This window comes from Carcharodon carcharias, chromosome 17, assembly GCF_017639515.1.
Source record: "Carcharodon carcharias isolate sCarCar2 chromosome 17, sCarCar2.pri, whole genome shotgun sequence".
NCBI classification, from domain to species: domain Eukaryota; kingdom Metazoa; phylum Chordata; class Chondrichthyes; order Lamniformes; family Lamnidae; genus Carcharodon; species Carcharodon carcharias.
In genome coordinates, this window is record NC_054483.1 from 64278712 (window position 1) to 64305665 (window position 26954).

Here is a 26954-nt window from a genome sequence, read left to right on the forward strand (position 1 = left end):
CCCAATTTGCAAATAGGTGTTCTATGTGAAGCCTAATAGAAGGCCCCTTTCAAAGTGGTGTCAGCTGGATGAGGAGCAGTACAAGGCACTAAGATTACCTTTAATTTTTGAGGCATTTCTGCTTTGTGTAACCAGTGAAAACCTCCCCCTAGAAAGGTACCTATCAATGGGCCTATTTTGTAGAATATGATAGACCAAAACAGACAGTAAAAGAAGCTACAAACAACTGAATGTCCCACAAACTTGAAGGAGCAATAATGTAGGTTTATTGCTAGACTCTGAATGGCAACTATTGCGCCATTACATCTGGAGTCCCCAAGGGTTTGTCCTTGGGCTCCTCCCAATTCTTCATTTATGTGCTGTACCTTTCCAACATCATAAGGCCAGCTTCCACATGTATGCTGATGGCACCCAACTCCATATATAACACCTCTTTCATCCCTCCCATTACCTTGGTATTGTTCAAAATTCAATTTTGGCTGAGCTGTAAATTCCTCCTCAGTTAAATAGGCAAAACCAGTCCCTTTAGTCCACGACCCTACTTCAGCCCATGTGCTGATGAAGCTCTCAAACATGTCTTTATTACTCCAAGACTCAACTAGTCCATTAGTAGAGAAAGAGAGGAAAAGAGCAAAAGAAAGTGTGAAAGAGAAAAGAAGAAAAATATTTGCACACTCCTTTTACAACCTCAGGACATCCCAAATCGCTTTAGAGTCAATGAGGTACTTTTCAAGTACAGTTGTTGTTTTGGGAAGTGCAGCAATCAAACTGCATACAGCAAGGTCCCACAATCAGCAATGGTCAAATGTATTCTTTTGAAAGGTAATACTGATTACAGGATAAATATTGGCCAGGACACTAGGGAGAATTCCTAGAAATAGTGTGAAGAGATCTTTTATGTTCACCTGAGAATGCAGCAGAGCCTTGATTTAACATCTCAACTGAAAGATGCCACTTCCATCAATGCAACACTACCTCAGCACTGCTCTGCAAATGCCAAGTTTCTCAAGAAAATTAACTGGAGGATATCGGTATTGAACTGTGCATTTTCAACAGAGTTCAGGGGTCAGCTTTCTTGGGAAGTTCTATTCTTTTTAAAAATAATTAATTTGTCTTTAGATTTCCACAGACAAGCCAATCTGCAAGTATGATTACAAGAACATTACAGTAGAACTCCAGTAGTTTATTTGCCATCTACAGTGCAATGCCACCACAAAACACATCTTTCCCTCCCCTCCCATTTCAGAATTCCAAAGAGACTGGTCTCTCTGTGACGCCCTAGTCTACTATTCCCTCACCACTAATACCCCATTGGCCTTCCTATGGTATCTTCCATGCAGTGGATTTCCTTTCACCACTTCCCTTCCCACTGTCCAGGACCCCAAATACTCCTTCAATGTGCAACAGAAATCATTTCTACTCCCTTCAATTTAGTATTTTGTATTTGCTTCTTACAATCCAGTCTCCCCGGCATTGGGAAGATTAAATGCAGGTTGGGTGACTGCTTTGCTGAATTCCTCTATTCAACCCATAAGTGTGACACTGAGCTTTCAGTTGCCTACTATTTTAATCCTCCATCCCACTCCATCCTTGATCTCCCGCACTGTTTTATGAAACTTAATGAAAGCTTGAAGAACAGCATTTCGTCTTTTGATTAGACACTTTACAGCCTTCCAGACTCAACATCGAGTTCAACAATTTAGATCATAGCCGCTCCCGCTTTTTCAGGCCACATGTTCTGGTAATGATCCTGCTGTTGACTAAATTACTCCTGTCTTCCTCCCTACCACACAACTTCCATTTTGTTCTTTCATCTGCTCCCTTCTTTCCTTTATTTGCTTTAAGCCTGTAACAGGTTTCCAGTTATGATGAAAGGTCACAAACCTGAAACATTATCTCCATTTCTCTCTCCATAGATGCTTTCAGGCCTACTGAATATTTCAGCATTTGATGTACAGCTACATTTTAATGACTTTTATCATCATGGTTGGATTGGGAAAAAGGGTGCAGTGATCAGAGCAGTGAGTTATAGGGGTTATTCTGTAATCATTATCAGGACCTAATGAGACATTCAAAAGTCCAAAAATGGCTTAAAGATCGAAAGGGCCTTTTGGGAAAGTGAGAGTTGTAATGAACAAGTCAAAATCTGACCCAAGATGATCAAAATCCAGGACTGGAAACATTTGAAGCTGTCTGCAGGTTAAGATCTAGCAGGGATAAGCTGTCTCTTAAGATATTAAATTATTTTATATTAAATTGAAGTAACTTAATATAAGTATAATCAAATTAAATTATTCCCTGATGCTCCTCTTTGACCTGATGACGTACTTTGCTGTTCTCTTTTCAAGTAAGAAAATAAGCAACTCTAGGAAGATTTTACTTGAATATATTTACTTCTGTTGTGGTCTCCAGTTTTGAATGTCTCCACCAATTAGCTGGTACTTAATGACAGCCTTAATTTAAATACTGCAATTACTGTTGTTTAGTCCATATCTTTGGCATTGAACTGACAGGATAATAGAATGTTTTAAGATGGAAAGAGTTAGCCTAGACCTTTGGTACCCAAACACTCAATAGATATTCCTGCGAGTTGCCAGAGTCTCATTGTAGGTTTAGCAGTAAGTGCTTAGTTCGAAGTTGTTTACAATATTTAAGCCAAAGTGTTATCCCAATAAACAACATCTACTCTGCTGTATGGTTCAGTAACACAGATTAAAATACAATTACCCAATGAAGGTATCAGGAGAGCTTTGCATTACAAGATAGAACAAAAATTATGTTTTACCTGTTTGTAACCGAAATCATTTGTCTAAAGCAACATTACACAAAGATGCCAACAGTTTAAAACAAAAATTCTGCTTTAGCAGCGTCTTAGTTCTTAGCTAACCAAATTGGTTGAATTTGATTCGCGTACATGTACAATATAGGCAAACAAGTATTAAAATGTTTATATTACTAGTAAAGGACAGTTTGATAATTTATGGAATCTTGAGGGTTGTAAAAATAATAACATGCTCATTATAATAGTTATTACACAAGTGACACATTGCTTCTTATATAGGGTATTCTACATATATTGCCAGGAAGATATAATAACTCTCAATGTTGTTGGAACTTATTGTAAAATAATGATATCTATGTGTCTGTGTATGAGAGAGACTTAATTGGATTAAAGGCAGCTGGTCTAAAGGCTTTGATGTAAACGTGGGGAAGGTACAAAAAGGATATTTGCATTTTTAAATAAACTAGACTAGATTGTTTTCAAAGGAGGGAAACGTGTCACCGAGCCAGGCGAAGCTTAGAAACAGTGTTCATTTTCCCCAAAGATTACTGGTAAAACTTACTGCTTATCAGGAAGGTAAAGTCCAAAGATATAGTGAAACAATGGGAATTTGCATTCAAAGGGGAAAATATGTATAAAGGAGCAAAGGCTGTGTGTACGGGTAGGCATTTTTAAGATCTAATAGGTGTGAAAAGCCTTCAGCATTTATGCCTCCAGCTACTGTTTTCAAAGAACTGAAGTTAAGAAAACTCACTTTGAATTCGACTGGTTCAGGGTATCATGTTAAAGCCTGGGTCTTTTAAAATCTGTGTTTTACTGTTGCCTTAACGAAAGCATAACTGGGAGTTAAATTAATTAGGGGAATTATAAGTTATTATAGTAGTAATTTGTAGACATATGTATGTGCTTACATTCTTTTTTATTAAAAAAATGTTTAATCTAGTTTTGTAAAAACCTCTAAGACTTGGTGGTCTTATTACTACTGAATTCAAGGCACTCATCTCGAAATTTATTCAAATTGCAAAACAAGTTGTGGCAATTGTTTTAAGTTTCCCTTTGGGATTTGAACTCAGCATTTACCAATGGCTGTGCCATAACAATATGCATTACTTCATGCTAATGATAACTTCAAACATAATACACAACATATACAAGCCACAGGATATCTATGTTGTACTTACTCACTGTATATAATGGCAGGCCATGTAAACAGGCACTGAAACAAGCATCGAATCCCACTGATTTCCAGAGCATGAATGCCTTTAACCTTCTTCACCAAGAGTGAAGTGACTGAAAAGAACACACAGGATAACAAGACATAGCATAATCCGAGCCACACCCATTCACGCTTCTTCTGTTTTGCTGCAAGGAAAAAGAAAACAAACAGACCAAAATGTTTTTGCAATAAATACATAACACTGACAGTATAAGTGGATCATTGAATTAAAAGCACAGGAACAAACTGGTCTGTGCTGCTGCTTGTGTTCCACACGAGCCTCCTCACACACTGTCTAACTTCACCTACATTATTGTGTTCCTTCTAAACTAGTGGCCTTACAGTACATTTATAAAGATGGGCTCCAGTCAGACAGTATCTCAAACCTGCTACCCAACTCGAATTCCAGTTCTCCTAACCTGAGCTCACCTACCAGCCAGTAAAACCTAAATCGTATGTGGGTGCAGGCAGACACATCCACACTTGTAACATTTAAAATCGACTCCAAGTTAAGTTTGAAAGTGCTCATGGGGTGCAAGGACCTGATCTGTTCCAACTTGCATTCCATATGGGATCAAATTCAATGGTGTGTCGAGTGTGTCTTGGCTTCTCACTGGTTTCATTCTGGTCTCTGAGCTACACTGAAACCACTTAGCATTGGCGCTGAAGTTGCATTATGAACTCATACTTTGTCTCAACTTGAGTTAACAAAGTTCCTGCTACTTTTTCATATGTAAGAGTTTTATATTTAAATAATGATGTAAATGTTAACACATTTCTTTGGAACAGAGAAGACTGAGGGACGACCTAAACAAAGTACATAAAATTATGACAGGTCTAGATAGAGTGGATAGGAAGATCCTATTTCCCCAGATTGAGGGGTCCATAACCCGCCCATGGATTTAGGGTAATGGGTAGGCTGCTTACATGGGATTCAAGGAGAATTTTTTTTTATACAGAGGGTGAAGATCATCAGGAACTCTGAAAGGGTGGAAGAGGCAGGGATCCTCATATTTAAAAATGTATTTTAATATGCACCTTAAGTGTCATAACCTACAAGGCTGCATACCAAGGCTAGAAAGTAGAATTAGTTTGGATGGCTGCTTGTTGGCCAATGCAGACATGGGCCAAAAGGCCTCCTTCCATGTTGTAAATTTCTATGAAGCTCTATATCTAGGTTAATAAGTAAAGGGATAAAATATAAAAAGCAAAGAGACCATGCTAGAACTTTCTAAATCATTGGTTCAGCCTCAGCTTGGGTAATGTGAACAATTCTGGGCACCACACTTCTGGAAGGATATAAAGACCTTAGAAAGGATACAAAGGAGTTTTAGCAGAACAGGGATGAGGGCTTTCAGTTATGAGGAAAGATGAGGATTGTCCTCCTTGGACCAGAGAAGGTTAATAGGCCACCTGTTGAAGTTTTAGAAGATTAAAGATTTTGATAACAGTAGATAGAGAAAAACTACTCCCTCTGGCAATTGGGTGAATAACTAGGGGTCAGTTCAAAATTATTAGAAAAAGATCTTGAGGGGACTTGGGAATGCTTTGTTCAGTTGGAAAGCTGTTCGAGGATGAGGAACCGTTACAGACAAAAAGCGGCGACGTGGGTCAATGTATAACTGTGCTTTCAAAGAGCTAGCACAGGCATGACTGACTAACTGACCTCATTCTGTGCAGTAGGTTTCTACGATTCTACCGATTGAAGCTTTAACATGTTACTAATAAAGCTCATTGCACAATAACTGCTACAAAACCGACTTCAAGTAGTGAATATGGAACAGTTGCAATAAGCAAGATATCTAACAAATACTGGTGAATGATCTTGAACCCAGTCCAAAAATTTCAAAAAGAATTTTAGGGAGCATCTCAGTTGTGTGTCTGTTGAAGTTATTTACAGTTAGAGCTAACCTGTCTCTCTGCAGCATATAACAGTCAAATGATTTGGGGATTGTTGTCTTGGTGAAATTCTCAGCAGTGCACGGAGTGGCAAATAGCCAGTGGGATTGTACAGTGCATAGGATAGAGCAAACATCATACAATGTAATAATGTCAACCATTTTAGGAGGAAGGAACAGAGGGAAGTAAGGAGGGGATGGAATGAAGGAAAGAAAGATACTAAAAGTGTTTTTCATGACTTGAGAACAATCCAAGACTTCTGAATTGTAGCCACTGTTGAAATGCAGCAGCCATTTTAGAAATATATTTTTGAGTGGTAGGTGTTGCTGGCTAGGCGTGCATTTTATTGCCCATCCCTAACTGCCCTTGAGAAGGTGCTGCCTTCTTGAACCGCTGACATCCATGTCGTGTAGGTACACCAGAGTGATGTTTAGGAGGGAGTAGGATTTTGACCCAGCGACTGCGAGGAAATGGCGATATAGTTCAAAGTTAAGATGGTGCGTGTCTTGGGAGGGGAACTTGCGTGGCGTTTCCATGCATGAGACCCTTGTCCTCAGGTTTGAAAGTTGTTGTCAAAGGAACCTTATTGAGTTGCTGCAATGCATCTTGTAAATAGTACACACTGCTGCCATTGTGCATCAGTGGTGGAGGGACTGAATGTTTGTGTATGGGATGCTAATCAAGTGGGCTGTTTTGTCCTGTATGGTGTCCAGCTTTGAGTGTTGATAGAGCTGCACACATCCAGGCAAATGGAGTATTCCATCACAGTCCTGACTTGTGCCTTGTAGATGGTGGACGGGCCTTGGTGATTCCGGCAGGTGAGTTACTCACTACAAGATTCCTAGCTTCTGACCTGTTCTTGTAGCCAGAGTATTTTAATAGCTAGTCCGGTTCAGTTTCCACTCAATGGTAACCCCAAGGACATTGATAGTAGGAGATTCCATGATGGCAATGCCTTTGAATGTTCAGGGGAGGTGGCTGGATTATCTCTTGTTGGAGATAGACATTCATGCCACACAAGTGCCAGGCAATGTTACTTGCAACTTATCAGCCCAAGCCTGAATGTAGTTCAGGTCTATATGGGCGTCAGTATCTGTGGAGTTGTAAATGGTGCTGAACATTGTGCAATCAGCGAACATTTCTGACCTCAAGATGGAGGGAAGGTCATTGTGAACCAGCTGAAGATGGTTGGGCCTAGGACACAACTCTGAGGAAGAAGTAATGCCCTGGGGCAGAGATGATTGACCTTCAACAACCACAGCCATCTTCCTTTGTGACTCCAACCAGCTGCGATTTTCCCCTTATTCCCATTGACTTCAGTTTTGTTAGGGCTCCTTGATACCACGCTCATTCAAATGTGGTCTTGACATCAAGAGCAGCCACTCTCACCTCACCTTGGGAGTTTAGCTCTTTAGTCCATGTTTGAACCAAGGCTGTGATGAGGTCAGAAGCTGAGTGGCCTTGAAGGAACCCAAACTGAGCATCGGTGAACAAGTCTGAGTAAGTACCATTTGACAGCACCGTCAACTTGCATTACTTTGCTGATGATCAAGGGAAGGCTGATGTGGCAGTTATTGGCCAGGTTGAACTTGTCCTGCTTGTTGTGCATAGACCATACCTGAGCAATTTTCCACTTTGCTGGGTTGATGCCAGTTTTGTAGTTGGACTGGAACACCTTGGCACACAAGGACCAACAAAGCAATAAAATGAAGGATGGGCATGTTTTAGTGACATTATTTGAGAAATAATTGTTGGCCAAATAACTGACAGAACTCCTTCTTCTCCACCGATGCTGCCAGACCTGCTGAGTTTTTCCAAGTAATTCTGTTTTTGTTTTGGATTTCCAGCATCCTCAGTTTTTGTTTTTATTTTTTAGAACTCTTTAGGTCTTCGTTGAGGGGTGCCTTTAATTTCTACCCAGGAAGGCAGCTGAAATCCTGATTTAATACATCACCCAAATACGACGATGCTCCCTCAGTATTCCACTGAAGCGTTCAAATTTCTGCAGTCTCTTCAGGTTCGGGAAAAAAAACTGCGCGAGAGATATTGGGAGTGAACTGTGGTTTCCCTTTGTGAGTTTGGAGAAGGCTCATCTGGTTTGAAATAGTGTTTTGTAGCCCCATATATTCCTGCTTTTAAAACCCCTAATGAAAAAAAAAGACCTGAAAAAAAAATTCTAGAATTGTTCATCACCCCAAAGGCTGTTCTAAAATCTTACATTGATTATTTTTCCCTCTTCCATAGTCTTCAACAAATGCGAAATTGGATATTCAATCCAGGTGCTCATGTACTTACAATTGTTAAATCAATTCTGGTTAACTCCCAATACATATTTGCACCAATTTCCTGTCTTAACTTGCAGTAAACAGCAGGCTCAAATTCACTCAAGGAAATGACTCATCGTTTTAACCACTCTTGGGAATTCCCCACAATCATCAATTGCAACTTTCCCCATTCTCTATTAAGCAGCTTACAACATAACCATCCACAGTGAACCACCAAAGGGTTACATTGCCTCATTATCATTACTTCTGCTGACTCCCTTTCCTCCTAATTATTCAGCTGTTAGGTTTCGCTTACTAACAAGGTTTCATCTCCACCCATCTTAACAGACCTATTCACGGAAACCATTGGAGCCATCCCTCAACTCCATTTACCCATCTTCAATTCATTGGTTATTGTGACATCAATATTTTTGCTTGCACCCCTTATTCTCAGTAATTATGTACAATAATTAGGCTTTAAGTGCTGTATTTTTCTCGTAATGTTTTTTACAAGCAGTTTCTAAAACATTCCAGTAATTTTCATATCTGCATCTTTACGGAGAACAATACTTAATGTCTTGAAAACTAAAGGCTTTGCCCATAATCATTTGTGTTTGAAACAAATTACATCAATGCCTTACAGTAAAACAGCTGATCAAGGACACAAGTCATTTACTCAAAATCCTCCCTCAATATTTCTGCACATAATTCTCCCAAATCCTCTCATGTCATCTTTATGGCTAATATTTAGTATAAGTTTTGCATATTTTAAAGTGAGTTTTGGTCCTGTATTGGGTTAAGCAGTTGAACAGCTGAACCTTTTGGCACCTTGCAGTAAACATGGCGGACGAAAAGGTGTTCCTATCACCTTATGTCCATTAAAAGGCTGTCATTCTAATTATATTCATGCACTTGAAAATAGCATAACAGCGACGTAACTATTCAGGAGTGTAGTGAATCAAGTTCTGATAAATGATTTAATTAAATGTGATCTGGGTGGGGTGTTGTCATAAGCAGATTCTCAGAAATGTCATCATACTATGGTATTGAGCAAACAATGTAAATAATCTATTCGGGATTCAGGCTAGACATTGATTTCTACACTGAGAAACTCATCACCACAAACTTTAGTTCCTATATTCAACTGTATTTCCACTGAATTCCCCCTAACAATTTTCAGACTTCAATAGCTCATATACAGTGCCAAAGACATTCCCATAAACAAACCCATTAGGAAACAAAAATATCATGCATTTTTATATAGCATCATACAGCCCTAGGATGTCCCAATGTTTTTTTATCCATTCATGGGACATGGCAAGGTCAGCATTTATTGCCTATCCCCAATTATCCTTGAGAAAGTGATGAGCTGCCTTCTTTAACCACTACAATTCATGTGGTGTGGACACATCCTCAGTGTTGTAGGTGGGTGTTCCAGGGGTTTGACCCAGGAATATTGAAGAAACATTTCCAAGTCAGTAAGGTATAAACAAAGGAATGAAGAGACTACTTTCTAAATAGTGAAAAACTAGAAACAGCAGAGGTCTTTTCTTTAAAAATTCATTCATGGGATGTGGGCATCGCTGGCTAGGACAGCATTTATTGCCCATCCTTAATTGCCCTTGAGAAGGAGGTGGTGAGCTGACTTTTTGAACTGCTGCAGTCCATGTGCTGTTAGGGAGGGAGCTCCAGGATTTTGACCCAGCGACAGTGAAGGAACAGCAATATAGTTCCAAGTCAGCTCAGAGGGGAACTTCCAGGTGGTGGTGTTCCCATGCATCTGCTGCCCACCCCTTCTAAATGGTAGTGGTCATGGGTTTGCAAGGTGCTGTCTAAGGAGCCTTGGTGAGTTCCTACAGTGCATCTTGCAGACTGCACACACAACAGCCTCTGTGTTGATGGTCGGGGGGGGGGGTGCATGGAGAGTGAATGTTTGTAGATGTGGCGCCAATCAAGCAGGCTGCTTTGTCCTGGATGGGGTCGAGCTTCTTGAATGTTGTTGAACTGCACTCGTCCAAGCAAGTGGAGAGTATTCCATCACACTCCTGACTTGTGCCTTGTAGATGATGGACAGGCTTGGAGGAGTCAGGAGGTGAGTTACTCTCCATAATATTACCAGCCTCTGACCTACTCTTGTTGCCACATTATTTATAAGGCTAGTCTGGTTCAGTTTCTGGTCAATGGTACCCCCGAGGATGTTGATAGTGGGGGATTCAGCGATGGCAATGCCTTTGAATGCCAAGGAGCAATGGTTGGATTCTCTCTTATTAGAGGTGGTCATTGCCTGGCACTTGTGGAGTGCAAATGTTACTTGCCACTTTTCAGCCTGAGCTTGGATATTGTCCAGATCTTCCTGTATTTGGACACAGATTGCTTCAGTATCTGAGGAGCTGCAAATGGTGCAGAACATTGTGCAATCATCAGTGAACATCCCCGCTTCTGACCTCATGATGGAAGGAAGCTCATTGATGTAACAGCTGAAGATGGTTGGGCCGAGGTCATTAAAACATCATGAACATGTACATAAAATAATCAAAGGCTACTGGAATGTGGTCCTTTATATTTAGCGGAGTAGAATACAAGGGAATACAAGCCGTGCTTTAGCTATACAAAATTGCTGGCAAGGCAACTGCAAGAATACTGTAAGAGTACTGCAAGCTGCTCTGCGCACCACACTAACAGCACTAACAACATTTACTAGGATGGATTCCAAATTAGGGTTGTATTCCCTGGAATTTGGAAGGTTAACTGTTAATTTGATTAAAATTTATGGGAATAGATAGGCTAGATTGTGAGAAATTGTTTCCACCGGTTGGGGAACCAGGACTCGGGGCAGAACTAAAAATTAAAGCCAGACTTTTCAGGAATGAAATCAGGAAAAACTTTTTCACACTAAGAGAAGAAGAAATTTGGAATGCTCTTCCACAAATGGCATTGATGCTGGATCAATTGTTAATCTTAAACTGAGATTTATAGATGTTTGTTAGTCAAATAGTATTAAAGATGGGTATATGGAGTTAGGATGTAGGTTATCCATAATCTCATGGAATAACGGAACAGGCTCAAGGTTCTAAATGACCTACTCCTGTTACTATATTCCCAGGTCTGCAACTTGAAGGGAAATGTGAAGGTCATGGTGTTCCTATACATCTGCTGACCTTGTAGAGGTTGTGGGTTTAGATGTTGTATTAAAGAACCTTTGGTAAGTTGCTGCAGTGCAACTTGTATATGGTACACATTGCTGCCACTGTGCATCAATAATGGAGGGAGCAAATGTTTTAAGGTACCCATCAAGCGGGCTGCTTTGTCCTGGATGGTGTCAAGCTTCTTGAGTGTTGTTGGAGCCGCACTCAATGTTACAGCACAGCCAATGGTAAATGCCGAACTGCTCAAGTCCCAAATGGAAACTTGAAACAACTACCACAACTGTTTTGCAATTTGTATAAATTTTGAGATGCGGTCCTTGAATTCAGTAGTAACAAGACCACTGAATCTTATAGGTTTCTTACAAAACCAAATTAAACCTTTATTAATAGAAGAAATTATTTTAAGTACATACGTAGATCTACAAATTACATGATAACTTCTAAATCTCCTAGTTGATCTAACGCCCAGTTACTTTCGTTAAGGCAGCAGTAAGACACAGATTTTAAAGACCCAGGCAAAGAAATATGATACCCTGAACAATTGAATTCAAAGTGAGTTTTTATAACTTGTTCTTTGTAGACAGCAGCTTGAGGCTTAGATGCTGTAGACTTTTCACACTTGTTGGGTCTTAGAATGCCTACCCTTAAACACAGCCTTCACTCCTTTACACATATTTTCCCCTATAAATGCAAATTCCCATTGTTTCACTATGTCTTTGGATTGCACTTCTAATAATAAAAATCTATCATAATACTAATTTTACCAGTAATCTTGGTAAAAGTAAGCACACTGTTTAAATTCACCTGGCAAGGTGAAATATTTCACTCCCTCTTTTGGATTCAAACTAGTCTGGTCTATATAAAAATGCAAATATTCCATTTACACCTATGTTTACCTACTTAACATTTCAAACCCAACTCATCTTCCGTTACATCAAAATATTCAGACCAGCTGCCTTTAATTCAATTAAGTCCCACACACACAGACCCTCAACCAGGCAAGTGGAGAACATTCCATCACACTCCTGTCTTATGCCATTAATCATGTGTCAGTGGCAGAAAATCAATGCAGCAGACTTCACTTGAATCTCAAGCCCAACTCTTCATTAAAGCAGTTAAGTGGAGGTCTGAGGGGTGTTCAGAATGGAGGATTTTACTAAGATAATCAAAAATCATAAAATTAAAAGCACAAAAGGAGGAGATTTATTTTATTGCAGAGCATTATTGGAATATGGACTCTTATCAGAAACAGTGGTAAAAACAGACACCACAAAACAGGAAATGGATAAATACTGAAAAAGAAACCTTAAATTTGAACATGTGCCTCGGTTAAGGAAGAAGGAGGACATGTCAGAGGGACTGTTTTTGAAGGTAGCATCATCAGAACAGATGCGACGGAGGTGAAGGAACTGAGAGAATGGGATGGAGTCCTTACAGGAAGCGGGGTGTGAGGAGCTGTAGTCGAGGTAGCTGTGGGAGTCGGTAGGCTTGTAATGGATATTGGTGGACAGTCTATCACCAGAGATTGAGACAGAGAGATAAGGGAAGGGAAGTGTCAGAGATGGACCACATTCCTTGTTCCAGTCCTACTCCGGCCCCCTTTCACAACTCTTTCTCTGGTACATCGATGATTACTTTGGTGCTGCTTCATGCTCTCATCGGGACTTGGAAAAATTTCTTAATTTTGCTTCCAATCTCCACCCCTCCATCATTTTCACGTGGTCCATCTCTGACACTTCCCTTCCCTTACCTCTCTATCTCAATCTCTGGTGATAGACTGTCCACCAATATCCATTACAAGCCTACTGACTCCCACAGCTACCGCGACTAAAACAGTTTCTCTGACATGTCCTCCTTCTTCCTTAACCGAGGTTTTCCACCCACGGTCGTTGACAGGGCCCTCAACCGTGTCTGGCCCATCTCCCACGCATCCGCCCTCACGCCTTCTCCTCCCTCCCAGAAACATGATAGGGTCCCCCGTGTCCTCACTTATCACCCCACCAGCCTCCGCATTCAAAGGATCATCCTCCGCCATTTCCACCAACTCCAGCATGATGCCACCACCAAACACATCTTCCCTTCACCCCCCACCCCGGGCGGCATTCCGTAGGGATCGTTCCCTCCGGGACACCCTGGTCCACTCCTCCATCACCCCCTACTCCTCAACCCCCACCTATGGCACCTCCCCATGTCCACACAAAAGATGCAACACCTGCCCCTTCACTTCCTCTCTCCTCACCGTCCAAGGGCCCATACATTCCTTTCAAATGAAGCAGCATTTCACTTGCATTTCCCCCAACTTAGTCTACTGCATTCGTTGCTCCCAATGCCGTCTCCTCTACATTGGAGAGACCAAACGTAAACTGGGCGACCGCTTTGCAGAACACCTACGGTCTGTCCGCAAGAATCACCCAAACCTCCCTGTCGCTTGCCATTTTAACACTCTACCCTGCTCTTTTGCCCACGTCTGTCCTTGGCTTGCTGCATTGTTCCAGTGAAGCCCAACGCAAACTGGAGGAACAGCACCTCATCTTCCGACTAGGCACTTTACAGCCTTCTGGACTGAATATTGAATTCAACAACTTTAGATTTTGAACTCCCTCCTCTATCCCCACCCTCTTTCTGTTTCTTCCCCCTTCCTTTTGTTTTTTCCAATAATTTATATAGATTTTTCTTTTCCCACCTATTTTCATTATTTTTAAATCTTTTATGCCCCCCCACCCCCACTAGAGCAACACCTTGAGTGCCCTACCATCCATTCTTAATTAGCACATTCGTTTAGATAATATCACCACCTTCAACACCTCTGTGTTCTTTTGTGTGTGACATCTTTTGATTATCTGCTCCTATCACTGCTTGCTTGTCCCTACAACCACACCACCCCCCTCCACTTATCTCCCCCCAGCCCCCACCTTAAACCAGCTTATATTTCACCCCTCTCCTTGGATTCACCCAGTTCTGCTGAAGGGTCATGAGAACTCGAAAAGTCAACTCTTTTCTTCTCCGCCAATGCTGCCAGACCTGCTGAGTTTTTCCAGGTAATTCTGTTTTTGTTTTGGATCTCCAACATCCACAGTTTTTTGTTCTTATCTCTTTGTATGGCACCAACCTAACCTTGCATGATAGCAGTCTGGTACTCCACTGCAGTACCTAGGCATTGAGTGACTGCCGTTTGTGCCGCAATGAAAGCTGCGATGTTGGCCATCAGATGCAGCATCACAGTTAGATCCATAAACGTGTAAAAGAGCCGGCCACTACTTCCACGCCAGCAAAGGTAGTCTCTAAAGTCTATGCAAAACCCTCTGCCAAGTTGGTACCAGAATTTCCCACGCTCCTTGAAATTGACTGCATATTATCTGGGAGGATTCCCAATGCACCAATTTCGTTATGCATACTCGGCGTTCTTCTGCGAGCTTCCCCATCAAAATAATGATCAAGTCCTCTGCAGGGGAACCTGTGTGCAACTTTGCCCTCTAACGAGCTGGCACCTATCCTCGGTGTACGCATGTCCAGTGTCTCACTGTGTGTACATCCTATCATCTAAATTATGTGCGATATCATCTGAGCCATCCGCTCAGATAACGAAAAATGTGACGATATCTTTATCATCACTCTCTTCTTGCTATTCCTCCACTGCCTGGCTGGATATAAAGGGTAAGGTTGTGGTATGGGGAGCGCCTGGGGACAAAGTAAAGAAGGCATATGCTTACACCATCAGCCACTTGTATATCAGAAGATAGTGGGAGATGAAAGGGCAGTGGGATGTGGAAAAAGGATTAGGATGAGAATGTCATCTTCAATGGTTTCAGCCCCAGTGCTGGCCATGGCCTCAGCAACTGGCGTCTCAATAATGGCCAACACCACTCCTCTATGGGGGTTAGGAGGTATAGTTGTACCTGTCCCCTCTGGTTAGCTTCTTTGCCTCTAGTTGTCCTGCTAGAAAGAGGGAAAGGCATCAGTGAGTCTCCCATAACCCACTTGGCTGTCACAGTTGAATAGCTGACGCAACATTTGAAAGGTGGCTGTGAGGCCTTCAGCAGTATTATGGGTGCAAGGGAGAAGTGAAGCTATAAATATGGGGTTTAAATTCTAATCAATAGAGATGGTAAGTGAGTTATGGGGGTGAATTGGAGCAGCGTAAATAGTATACAGGGTTAATAGATGGGATATGCTAACATATAATGTAACTGATGACATACTACTGACTGTGATGCAATTTGAGAGAGGGGGAGAGAGGGGCACAGAGAGGGACAGACAGACAGTCAACGGACGAGGGTTAATCACACAGATTCCTCATACCTGTTTTTTGTCAGAAATCAAAGGAAGGCTTATTTATCAGAGAAATTAATTTTATTTGACCTTGTGTGGACTGATGCAGCAAGTTCCTGATCTACTGATTTTGTAGAAATAGATTAGGACAAGTTTATCCCTTCAATAATGTACGTTATTTTGTGAACCACATTAGGTTCACATACTCTGAAATATCACACATACCCCATTAAGGCACAAGATAAAATGGTGGAACTTAAGAGCTACAGTATACTTTGAAGACATCAAAGACCAATCTCACAGAAACACTTGTCCCTTATTTCAATCAAGCTGGGAGGAGACAACTGAAAGCTGAATATGTCCTGAATGGGAGGGATAGGTCAGTCACTAATAACTGGCTCAGGAGCAGATTTGTCGAAAGACTGCAAAAAAAAAAACTCATCACCACCTGCCCCCACACCCACACAAGAAAGCAGCCATTGTGCAAGAGAACACGAACTAACTTTCAAGGTTAGGAAACAAAATAAAACATTTCATTCTATGAAATGAGACATTTAAGTTGTGTGAATGATCAGCTATCAATCTTATCTGTAGTGTAAGCACCGTACAAGACTTTTACAGTGACAAAAGGAGTAATAGTATACTTAATTACCATGGCAATTCTCTATATCTAGAGTTAAAAATTAATAGTGTTAATATTTATTTAAAACTAATGAATCTTAGAGATAAGCTGAACAACTTGGTTTCAGCGAGGCCTCACACTATTCTCAAGATTGGGAATGAGCATGAGTAACAGAATCATGTATAAGGTACAATTATTAATTTACAAGGTAGGTTGGATCAGTTTTGGACAGAAATTCTGATACTTTTGACACAAAACTTAGAGCAGGTGCAATATCCAAAGTGACAGTGGAAGCAGACTGCAATTTCTAAAGCTATGTTTGAACACTTCCTGTTTAATTTCCATTTCAAAAAAGGACCAGTATGCCCAAGGACTTTTGTTCTTAATACAACTCTGAAATTAAAAAATGGTTATAACAGTGCATCTATTATGTTAAGATTTTGAAAGCATTCATACATAGTTCATTTTAAGCTAAGCATTGTGGACTTCCATAACTCACAAGATACCAGAATATCATTGACAAGCAGGAACTCCTTGTAAAAGAAGTAATATCAGTGCTTAGACTTGACGCTGCATAGGCAAACATTCACTTCCAGTTCTAGTTCTGTCGAAGGGTCATGAGGACTCGAAACGTCAACTCTTTTCTTCTCCGCCAATGCTGCCAGACCTGCTGAGTTTTTCCAGGTAATTCTGTTTTTGTTTTGGATTTCCAGCATCCGCAGTTTTTTTGTTTTTATTCACTTCCACCAATCGGTTCTGGTAAATTCTATTCCAAATCAAGTATAAAGTGTTGCTCAATAATTCATACAATGCCAGAAAGCTTAAGTTTGTATTCAATATGCCTTAAGGATGAGGAAATTTGGGCTTGAGTAAGATTTTATACGGAAGTATTTAGGAAGGATTTCCAACCTTCAATTTTAATTTTGTTGTAACAGGTGCAAACCAAACTCCTTTATGTTCTCGCTGTCTGTAAGCAGAACTGTTTAAACTTTTGAAATAGGCTATGGGATATTGCCCCAAACCCTCTGTTTGTGAAGTCAATTTTAAAGTGACTCACAGCAAACTTTCTTTAGGGTGAAATGTTTATTCATTCATTCAAACCTGGGAGATGACTGTCGCAACTACATGCGCACACAAACACACAAGGGGCTAGGAAAGAAGAGTTTACAACTAGGAATAACAGAACAAAGAAGAAAAAACAAAGACATGGATATTAATTCACATGAATGTCAGAGTCCAGTGATGGTTCCTTCACAAAAGGAGTTAAAGTTCAGGCAAGCTCAGCTAGCTGAAAGCACAAGTTGCCGAATTACTTCAAAGTTGGTGATGATGCAGCAAGATGATGTTGGTATCCAAAGACTTGGTTCACTCTACGGGTGATGGCAGGAACCTTCCAAAGAACCAAGCTTTGAGAAGGGTTAGACTTGAGGCAGGCTTTGTTGTCAGCCTGGAATCCAGCTTTGACGTTGAGGGATTCCAAGAATTCAGCATTAAAACTTTCCGAAGGCCAGAGGAGCTTAGGTCCTGTGACTTTGCCCATTTCCACCATCCTAACTTGGAAATATATTGCCGTTCCTTCATTATCACTGGGTCAAAAATCCTGGAACTCCCTTCCTAACAGCACTGTGGATGTACCCACACCACATGGATTGCAGCAGTTCAAGAAGGCAGCTCACCACCACCTTCTCAAGGGCAACTAGGAATGGGCAATAAATGCTGGCCCAGCCAGCAAAGCCCACATCCCATGAATGAATATAAAAAAAAAACTTTGCCCACTAATGACTCAGTTTTAGGTTCTGTGCCTCTGGTCAAATCTATTGTTCCCTTTAGGAGATAGGTGGTGGCTATTAGTGCCTCTGCATGTATAACGAGTTCCATTGGCTCTCTGTTAAGTTGAGACAGACCGTGTGCTTGCTCCCTTGTTTTGTTGATTGTAGTGGGTCCACACAATGACGGGTGAGAGATTCCACAAGGATGAGGGTTGAGCTTTGTCCTGTAATTAATGTTAGAAGTTTCCAGAACTGTAGCCAACTTGCAAATCATGTGACCTGCAGCAGCTATGTTTTTGGTCCAGCAAAGCCCATTTTTAAATAAGCAAAAATTAAGGTTTGATTTAAACAATTTATAATCTTTTTCATGTTTTATGGACATGACAGATCAGACTACATCATGGTAACACACCGTCAGCGTTTCACAAGTTCTGTTCACCATCAATATGTCAATTAAAATCGCTCTGGGCTACAAACGTCATCATACAGGATCAGCAGCCAAGTGGTTATGCTACTGGACTAGCAACTGGAGGTTGTGGGTTTACTTCCAACATGACAAAAAGCAACACTAAACTGAATTCAATACATATGGGACTACAGCTCAGGGAAAAATGATTAGGGAATGACTGGTATCTCGCTATTAAAAAACAGCATGTTCATTAATGTCCTTTGGGAAGTGGAAACTGCCTTTTCTCTGCCTACGGCAGTGATTGATTCCAGGTTCTCACTATGTGGCTGGTTCTTAATGCCTTCAGGGCGAGCAGGGATGGTCAACAAAATGCTGCTTGGATGCCAACAAATTCAAGAATAATTCTTCCTCCATTCTGAAGTATAAAGGTCTGGCACATATAGAGTTAATGTGGTGCTGAGTACAGTACCCACCCACCCCCAGTGATGTAAGATAGCACATGACCCGCACCCAGGATCAGTCTTGTGTTGGACAAAGCCATGTGTACTAGCGTGGAGACAGCTTGTACCCTTTACTGTACATTTGTGAATAGTTCTGAGTCAGTAAAAACTTACAGTTAACCTATGAAAACTTCAGACCTATTGAACTGTAACCAACACCCTACAACACATTGATCCCCTCAGTTTCCTCCAGAACACTGCAGAAATCTAGGTATGTGTAACAAAACAATTAGCTGGCTCCTATGCTGACTCATAGTGAAGGCCTCCAACCGCAGGTGAGTAAAGTGAAATTGCTGAACTGCCGGACACAGATTCTTCTGTGCAGTATTGCTCTTCAAAAAAAAAAATTAAAATCACTGCCCCGACAAATGTGAATCTGATTCCCACAAACTGGGAGTAAAGCTTTAACCATATCTGGGTATAGCTGAATAAAAAGATATTGGAGAAACTAGTCACTACACATTGGTCCAGATCTTCCATTCTCCAGATGGTTGTACCCTGGGCATACCCCAGAATGTGCACTGGGAGACCCCCTTGGAAGTCCCAATGCAAGGACTCCGTGGGAATTGCCCAGGAAGTTTCAACTTCTGATGGGTGGCTCCCCTGCATCCAAAACCCTCTGAAAGTTTCCAACTCTAAGTAAGAGTCAGAAACCTCAGGAGGATTCCAAATTACTTACTTGGATAGTTACTCAGGAAATATTAAGAGAAAAAGACACATCTAACTCCTGGGTATCTGTACAACTGACCCTACTCCCCACCCTCAACTCGACTCCCCACTGAAACCTTCCCCACCCCGACTCACCGATTCCCCCCAACCCTCCGACTCCACCCCACTATGACCCAACCACCACACCCCTCCTGCCCAGCTGACACCTAACCACCCTTCCACCTACCACCCTACCAAGCTGACACCTTATCCACCTTGTCACCTACCGCCCCACCCAGCTAGCACCCTACTCAGCTGACTACCTACCACTCTATCAAGCTGTCACCATACCTACCTTGCTACCTACCCACCCCACCCAGTGCCACTCTACCCACCCTGCCACTTACCACCCTACCCAGTGGCACCCTACCAATCCTGCCACTTACCACCCTACCCAGTGGCACCCTACCAATCCTGCCACCATACTGACCCTATCCATCCTGCTACCCTATTCACCCTGCCTCCTGCCACCTAGTTGGCACCCTACCACTTTACCATCCTATCCACTTACCTCACTCAAACTCACTCACTAACAAACTGAAAAGCTATTCATATGCCCCAAGCTTTTCACTCTGTTGGTAAATTAAGACTTATCAAAATATGGCAGCTATTGCCATAAAAATGGGATATGGCTTCTCCCAACATTCCTGCACTACAAGGAAAGGCTCGCAGAACAGGTATTTCTGAAAAGGCCTGGTTCAAAAGTCTGGGCCAGGAATGCGGAGCTCCGGTGTGGGATCCAAGTAGCAATCCAATGGTGATTGCCACTCCTCAGAGGATTCAGCCCAACATTCCAGCGCCTGAGGCATGGTCAGATTCCTCCCAAAGATTAAAATTCACTTTTAAATACAAGTGTTCATCTCATAATAATATAACAGGATTCAGGACTATCACAATGGAAGAGAATTAAATCAAACAAATGTGAATGAGTAAAGAGAAAATGCTTATAAATTGAACATATCCTAGGCAATGAGAAGAAAATACAAGCTGTGGGCAATGTGTCAATGAGGCTTTGAATCAGCAAAATACTGCAGATGTTGGAATTCTGAACTAAAAACAAAGTGCTGGAAATACTCAGCAGGTCAGACAACATCTATGGAGAGAGAGAAAGAATTAATGTTTCAAGTCAATGGCCTTTTATCAGTTCTGCAGGAAGCTCATTGAACTGAAACATTAACTCTTTCTCTTTCCACAGGTGCAGACTTTAAATAAAGATGAGATTATCAAAAAGTCAAGATTATAAACACGGGCATAATCGCTTCTAACATCCTGAGCTTAATTTCTTGAAGGTGACACTAATGCTCAGATAAAAGTCTTACATGGTCATTAATTCCAATTCAGTTGTGCTCTGGTCAGCACCAAATATAAAACAAAGTTCTTTAATTTTCAGAAGATTTGAACATTGCTCTGGAAAGCCAAGTTTAAATGAGGGCTCATAAAAAGTTGATGATTAACCCTCAACAATGTCTATTAAATTCAATGATAGTTGTGCAAGAGAACGTTTGAGATATTTTACAAAGCTGGAAAATGCTCCTGAAGTGGAAGAATCCAGATAATCAGACAGGATTTATCATTAACACTGATCACAACCAATTGTCAGTGTTTCTCACTGTCGACGATCTGTGGGTGCTGTCTGTTCATGAGCATTCGATTTAAACTTCTTCTGTAGCCTGCTCACTTCCCTCAATCAGCTCAGAACGCTGCTCAAATATCTTCCACGTTACAGAGATGTGTTGATGCAAAGCCACCCATCTGGCTGGTTCCTGCATGAGGTCATAGGGATACGATGCACAAGCAGCAATTATGGACCAAATCAGTACCAGCAGCATAGATAGAAAGAGGGACCAACAACTCCAGGCTGAATTTAGTTAGCTAGTAAGCAGGACCTCAAAAGGTAGCAATCCCTGGATTATTCCAGCACCTTCTGCTTGTGAGAATAGAAATAGGAGGAGAGAGCAAATTACTGCATGGCTAGAGAAACAGGACAAGGAGGGGGGGTTTAGATCCTTGGAACATTTGGAATTGGTCTGGAGGAGCTGGGGGCCTGTACATGATGGACAGATTGTACCTCAGAGCTGGGACAAATGTATTTCTGGGGCAGTTTGCTGGTCCTATTGGGAGAGAGTTTAAACAAATTGACAGAGATGGGAACCGATACGTAAAATTATGAAGAAAAAACAAGGTGTACAATTGAGGGTGATGGATAGCACTAAAGTAAGAAATATTATGAAGGGTTAGATTAAGAGGGAATGCAATATGGTCTAAATTAAGTTTACAATGCATGAATGCGATTGCACAAAGTGTGATAAGATTAGCAAAAGCCTGGGGTGGGTGGAGAGGGAGAAAGAGAGGGAAAGGGGGAGTCTTCATCTGCACTCAGTTGAATATCCCATCATTGTGTCAACGGAATAGGGAATAGGATTCATTCACATTCTTTTGAGGTCATTGTATTTGATGGGTTTTGCAGACATGCTGTGCCAATCTCAATGAGGTTGGAATTTGGAAAGTACAGTAATGCTAATTAGATAGCCACCATGGCTGAGAGTTCAAGTCACTTCATTTTGTGTTTTAAAAAGTCTGTTTTTATAAGTTCAATTCATGTTTCTAGCAAGTGGGTTAAAAATTATTTGGCACAAAGCACATCTTCATGACACTACTCTAATATACAAGGATATTAATAGTATAAAAAGCAAAGATGATTCTGAAGTTTGTTCAGGGGAATTTTCTAGATCAGTATGTTTCCTGCTTAAAGAGGAAACAGGCATTGCTAGATCTAATTCTGGGGCCTGAGTAGGGGCAAGTGAATCAAGTGTCAGTAGGGAAACACTTAGTGAACAGTGAATATTGTATCATAAAGTTTAGGTTAACAATGGAAAAGGACAAAGAACAATTCAGAGTAAAAAATAAGCAGGAGGGCCAATTTCAGTGAGTTAGAACAGATCTGGCCCAAATAAATTTGAATCAATGATTAGCAGATAAAACTGTAATGGGGAAATGGGCTGCCTTTAATGAGAAGATAGTTTGGGTACAGTCAAGGTATATTCATTCCCACAAGGGGTAAAGGTAGGACAAACAAAGCCAGAACTCCCTGGATGAAAAAGGGACAGAGAGAGCTAAGAGAAGCAGAAAAAGGATATATATGACAGATGGCAGGTTGAAGATACAAGTGAGAACCAGGCTAAGTATATAGGAAGTTTAGAGAGGAGTGGAAAAAGAAAGGAGATGCAAAGAGACTATGAGAAGAGGTTGGCAGCTAACATATGAAGGGGATCCAAAAGTATTCTGTAGGCATATAAGTAATAAAAAAGGTAATAGAAGGAAAAATGGAGCTGATTAAGGACCAAAGAGATTGACATATTGAGGCAGAGGGCATGGTGGAGGTACTTTTATCTGCCTTTACCAAGGAAGAAAATGCTGCCAAAGTCATAGTGAAAGAGGACATAGTTGAGACACCAGATGGGCTTAAAATCGATTAAGAGAGGGAATTAGAAAGGCTGGCTGTATTTGAAATTGATAAATCACCAGGGCTTGATGAGATGCATCCGAGTGTCTGAGAGAAGTAAGAGTGGAAATTACGTAGGCACTGGCCATAATTTTCCAATCCTTCCAGGATACAGGGGTGCTGCCTAGTGGACTAGATAACTGTAAATGTTATTACACCCTCATTCAAACAAAGGTGCAAGAATAAACCCAACAACTACCTGCCGTCAGTTTAATCTCAGTGGCGGGCAAGCTTTTAGAAACAATAACCCAGGGTAAAACAATGGTCAGTCAGACGAATATCCAAAATGGACAGTGGTAGCATGGATACAAAGTTGACTGAGTAATAGGAAACAGAGTTTTGGTCTATATTAATGATCTTGACTTGGGAGTGCAGAGCACAACTTCAAAACTTGGCAGTATTGTGAACTGAGAGGAAGGTAATGTTAGACGTCAATGGACCTGGACAGGCTGGTGAAAAGGGCGAATACTTGCCAGATTAAAATTTAAATGCAACGAAGTGTGAAGCGCTAGCTTTTGCTAGGGAGAATAAGGAGACACAATATTAATTAAAGGGTATAATCCTAAAGATGATGCAGGAACAGAGGGTCCTGGAAGTATGCATGCACTTAATTATTGAAGGTGGCAAGGCAGATTGAGAAAGCGGTTTCTAAGACATACGGAATCCTGGGTTTTATAAATAGAAACATAGAGTACAGAAGTGAAGATATTATGGTGAATGTTTATAAAACACTAGCTCAGCCTCAATTTATCATATCCAATCTGGGCACCACATTTAGGAAAGGACGTGAAAGCAGAGAGGGTGCAGAAAAGATTTACAAGAATGGTTCCAGGGATGAGAGGCTTCAGTTACCTGAATAGATAGGAGAAACTGGAAAAGCTTGAGAGAAGATTTTACAGAAGTGCTCAAGTCATGAGGGGTCTGGACAGGGTAGGAGAGAAACAGTTCCCACTGGCAGACAACTCAAGAAACAGAAGACACCAATTTAAAGCTGTTAGGCAAAAGAACCAAAGGCATAATGAAGAAAAGCTTTTTATGCAGCAAGTAGTTAGGATCAGAAATGCACTGCCTCAGAGGGTGGTGGAGAGAGATTCAATCTTGGCTTTCAAAAGGAAATTGCGTAATCTGAAGAAAAAGTATTTGCAGGGCTAAGGGCAAAAAGGCAGGAGGCTGGGATTAGTTGAATTGCACTTGCAAACAGCCAGCATGGACATGACGATCCAGATGGCTGCCTTCTGTGTTGTAACTATTCCATGATTTTAAGAGTGACACATGACTACTTCCAACTTCCTGTAGGTGGGAGGTTACACTGAAGACTAAAGACAAGTTGTACTGAAATTATGACTTCAGCGATGAGTTGGCAGCACTCTTGGCTTAGAATCAGAAGGTTGTAGATAGAATTCCACACAAGCATAGACTGCTCTATTATCTGAGCTGCAAACTGCACCATAAGCAAACATCTCCACTTTTGACATTATGATGGAGGGAAGGTTATTGATGAAGCCATTGAAGATGGTTGGACCTAGGGAACTCCTGAATTCAATATTTTCCTTGCTTCTTTTCTGTTTCTCTCCATTTTCAGACAGAGGTGACAGTAACAATAACTTGTATTTATATGGACCTTTAATATAATAAAATGTCCCAAGGCACTTCACAGGAACATTAACAAAATTTGACACCCAGCCAGAAGTGGAGATATTAGAGTAGGTGCCCAAAAGCTTGGCCATAGAGGTAGGTTTTAAGCAGAAAGAAAGTTTGAGGGTGTGGGGAAATTCCAGAGCTTACAGCCTCGACTGATGAAGGCACGTCACAGATAGAGTGCTGGAATGCAGAAGAGACCAGGTTTGGAAGAACGCAGATCTCAGAGGTGTAGGAGATTAATAGATTTGAAAACAAGGATGAAAATATTTTTTTTAAAAATCAAGACATTGCTGAACCAGGAACCCACGTAGGTTAACAAGCACAGGAGTGATGGGCAAAAGGCACTTTGCTCTCTGCAGCCCGTATCCTAACTCTCAAAGTGCAGCCTGCCTGTTTCTTTTTGATTAATTCTGAGCATACACATCCAGAGAAAATGCCTGAAAGTTAACTAACAGGTCAAGATAGAGGCTGCCAAAATATCTCAAATCTGTGCCATGGCAATCCGAAGAACCACTAAGAGAGTCACCTTCTTTAATACAATTTAGATTACTCTCGCGAGCATATTGTACATTAATCACTGATGCAGATCTCACCTACATAACATTTACATGAAGAAAAGACATTCATTTCTATAACTCCTTTCACAACCCCAGGGTGTCCCAAAGTTTTACAGATGAAGTATTTTATTGATGTGTAGTTACTATTGTAACACAGAAAATGTAGCAGCCTATTTACACACAAGGGATCCCACAAATAGCAATATGATAATGCACAGATAATCTGTTTTAGTGATGTTGGTTGAGGGGTAAATATTGATCAGGACACTGGGAATAACGCCCCTCCTTTTCTCCAAAATAGTACTTTTGGATATTTTACGCACATTTGAGGGGATGGACAGAAACTCTTGACATTTCAGCACTCCCTCAATGCTGCACTGGTGTCAGCCTAGATGATGCATTAAAATCTCCAGATAGAGAGTTGAACCTTCTGACTCAGGAGGTGCAAGTGCTACCACTGAGCCACAATTTGTATCATAATCTCAGTACAACTTGTCCTTCAGTCTCTCACATAACCTCACCAACAGGAAGTGGAAAGTAGGCATGTATCACTTCATCATGACCCATGCTGACTGGGTGACACTGGATCAACACATGTTCTCTGCAGCACAGAAGATACTTGAACAGTGTTCTGGGGTGACTGAGGGAAGTGACCGACACCACAGGAAGTTTAAAATTCATGAACAGACGTGACCAACAGAACAGTGACAGCTAAAAAACACTGATAGTTGGTCATGCTCAGCATTAATAATGGATCCTGTCTGACTCTGTCTGGATTCTTTCAATTCAGGAGCATTTTCAGCTTTGTCAAAGATCTCAAACAAACACTCTCTTACAGCACAAGTATCATTGAATTTAATAGATTTAACAGGGTTAATAATCAACCCTTTATGAGCCCTCATTTAAACTTGGCTTTCATGAGTAATGTTCAAATCTTCTGATAATGAAGGAAGTTTGTTTTATATTTGGTGCTGACTAAAGCACAAACACGAATTGGGATTAATGACCCTGTGAGACTTTTATCTGAGCACCTTCAAGAAATAAAGCTTGGGATGTCAGAAGCGATTATGCCTGATATATAATCTTGACTTTTTGACAATTATTTAAAATCTGCACCTGTGGAAAGAGAAATAATTACTGTTTCAGTTCAATGAGCTTCCAGCAGAACTGACAAAAGGCCATTGACCTGAAACATTAATTCTTTCTCTCTCTCTCCCCACAAATGCTGCCTGACCTGAGTATTTGCAGCACTTTGTTTTTGAATTCCAACATCTGCAATATTTTGCTGATTCAAGCCCCATTTACACATCGATTGCCCACAGCTTCTATTTTTTTCTCATTGCCTAGGATGGGGGGGGGGGTTTCAATTTACAAGCATTTTCTCTCATTCACATTTGTTTGTTTTAATCCTGCACATACCTAGATTTCTGCAGTTTTCTGGGGATAACTGAGGGAGTGGTGCAGCAAGAATTATTTCTTGAATTTGTTCCTGGTACATGACAACAACAACAAGGCAGAACTTTGTTATCCATCCCTGCTGGCCTAGAAGGCATTAAAAATCAGCCATATAATGAGGGCGTGGAATTACACCCTGCCATGGGCAGAGGAGAGGCAGGCTCCCTTCCACACAGTATATTAGTGAACAAGTTAGGTTTTTAGCAGCAAGATAC

The 26954-nt window shown here is 41.1% G+C and overlaps 1 protein-coding gene across 1 annotated transcript in view; it reads right to left on the minus strand.

Annotated features, from left to right (window-relative positions):
* Nucleotides 1-26954, minus strand: part of slc35g1 (solute carrier family 35 member G1) — a 44109-nt gene that overhangs the window by 7957 nt on the left and 9198 nt on the right. The window contains exon 2 of the mRNA XM_041210091.1: nt 3964-4144. Coding sequence (XP_041066025.1) covers nt 3964-4144 — 181 coding nt within the window. The remainder of the gene's footprint in view (nt 1-3963; nt 4145-26954) is intronic.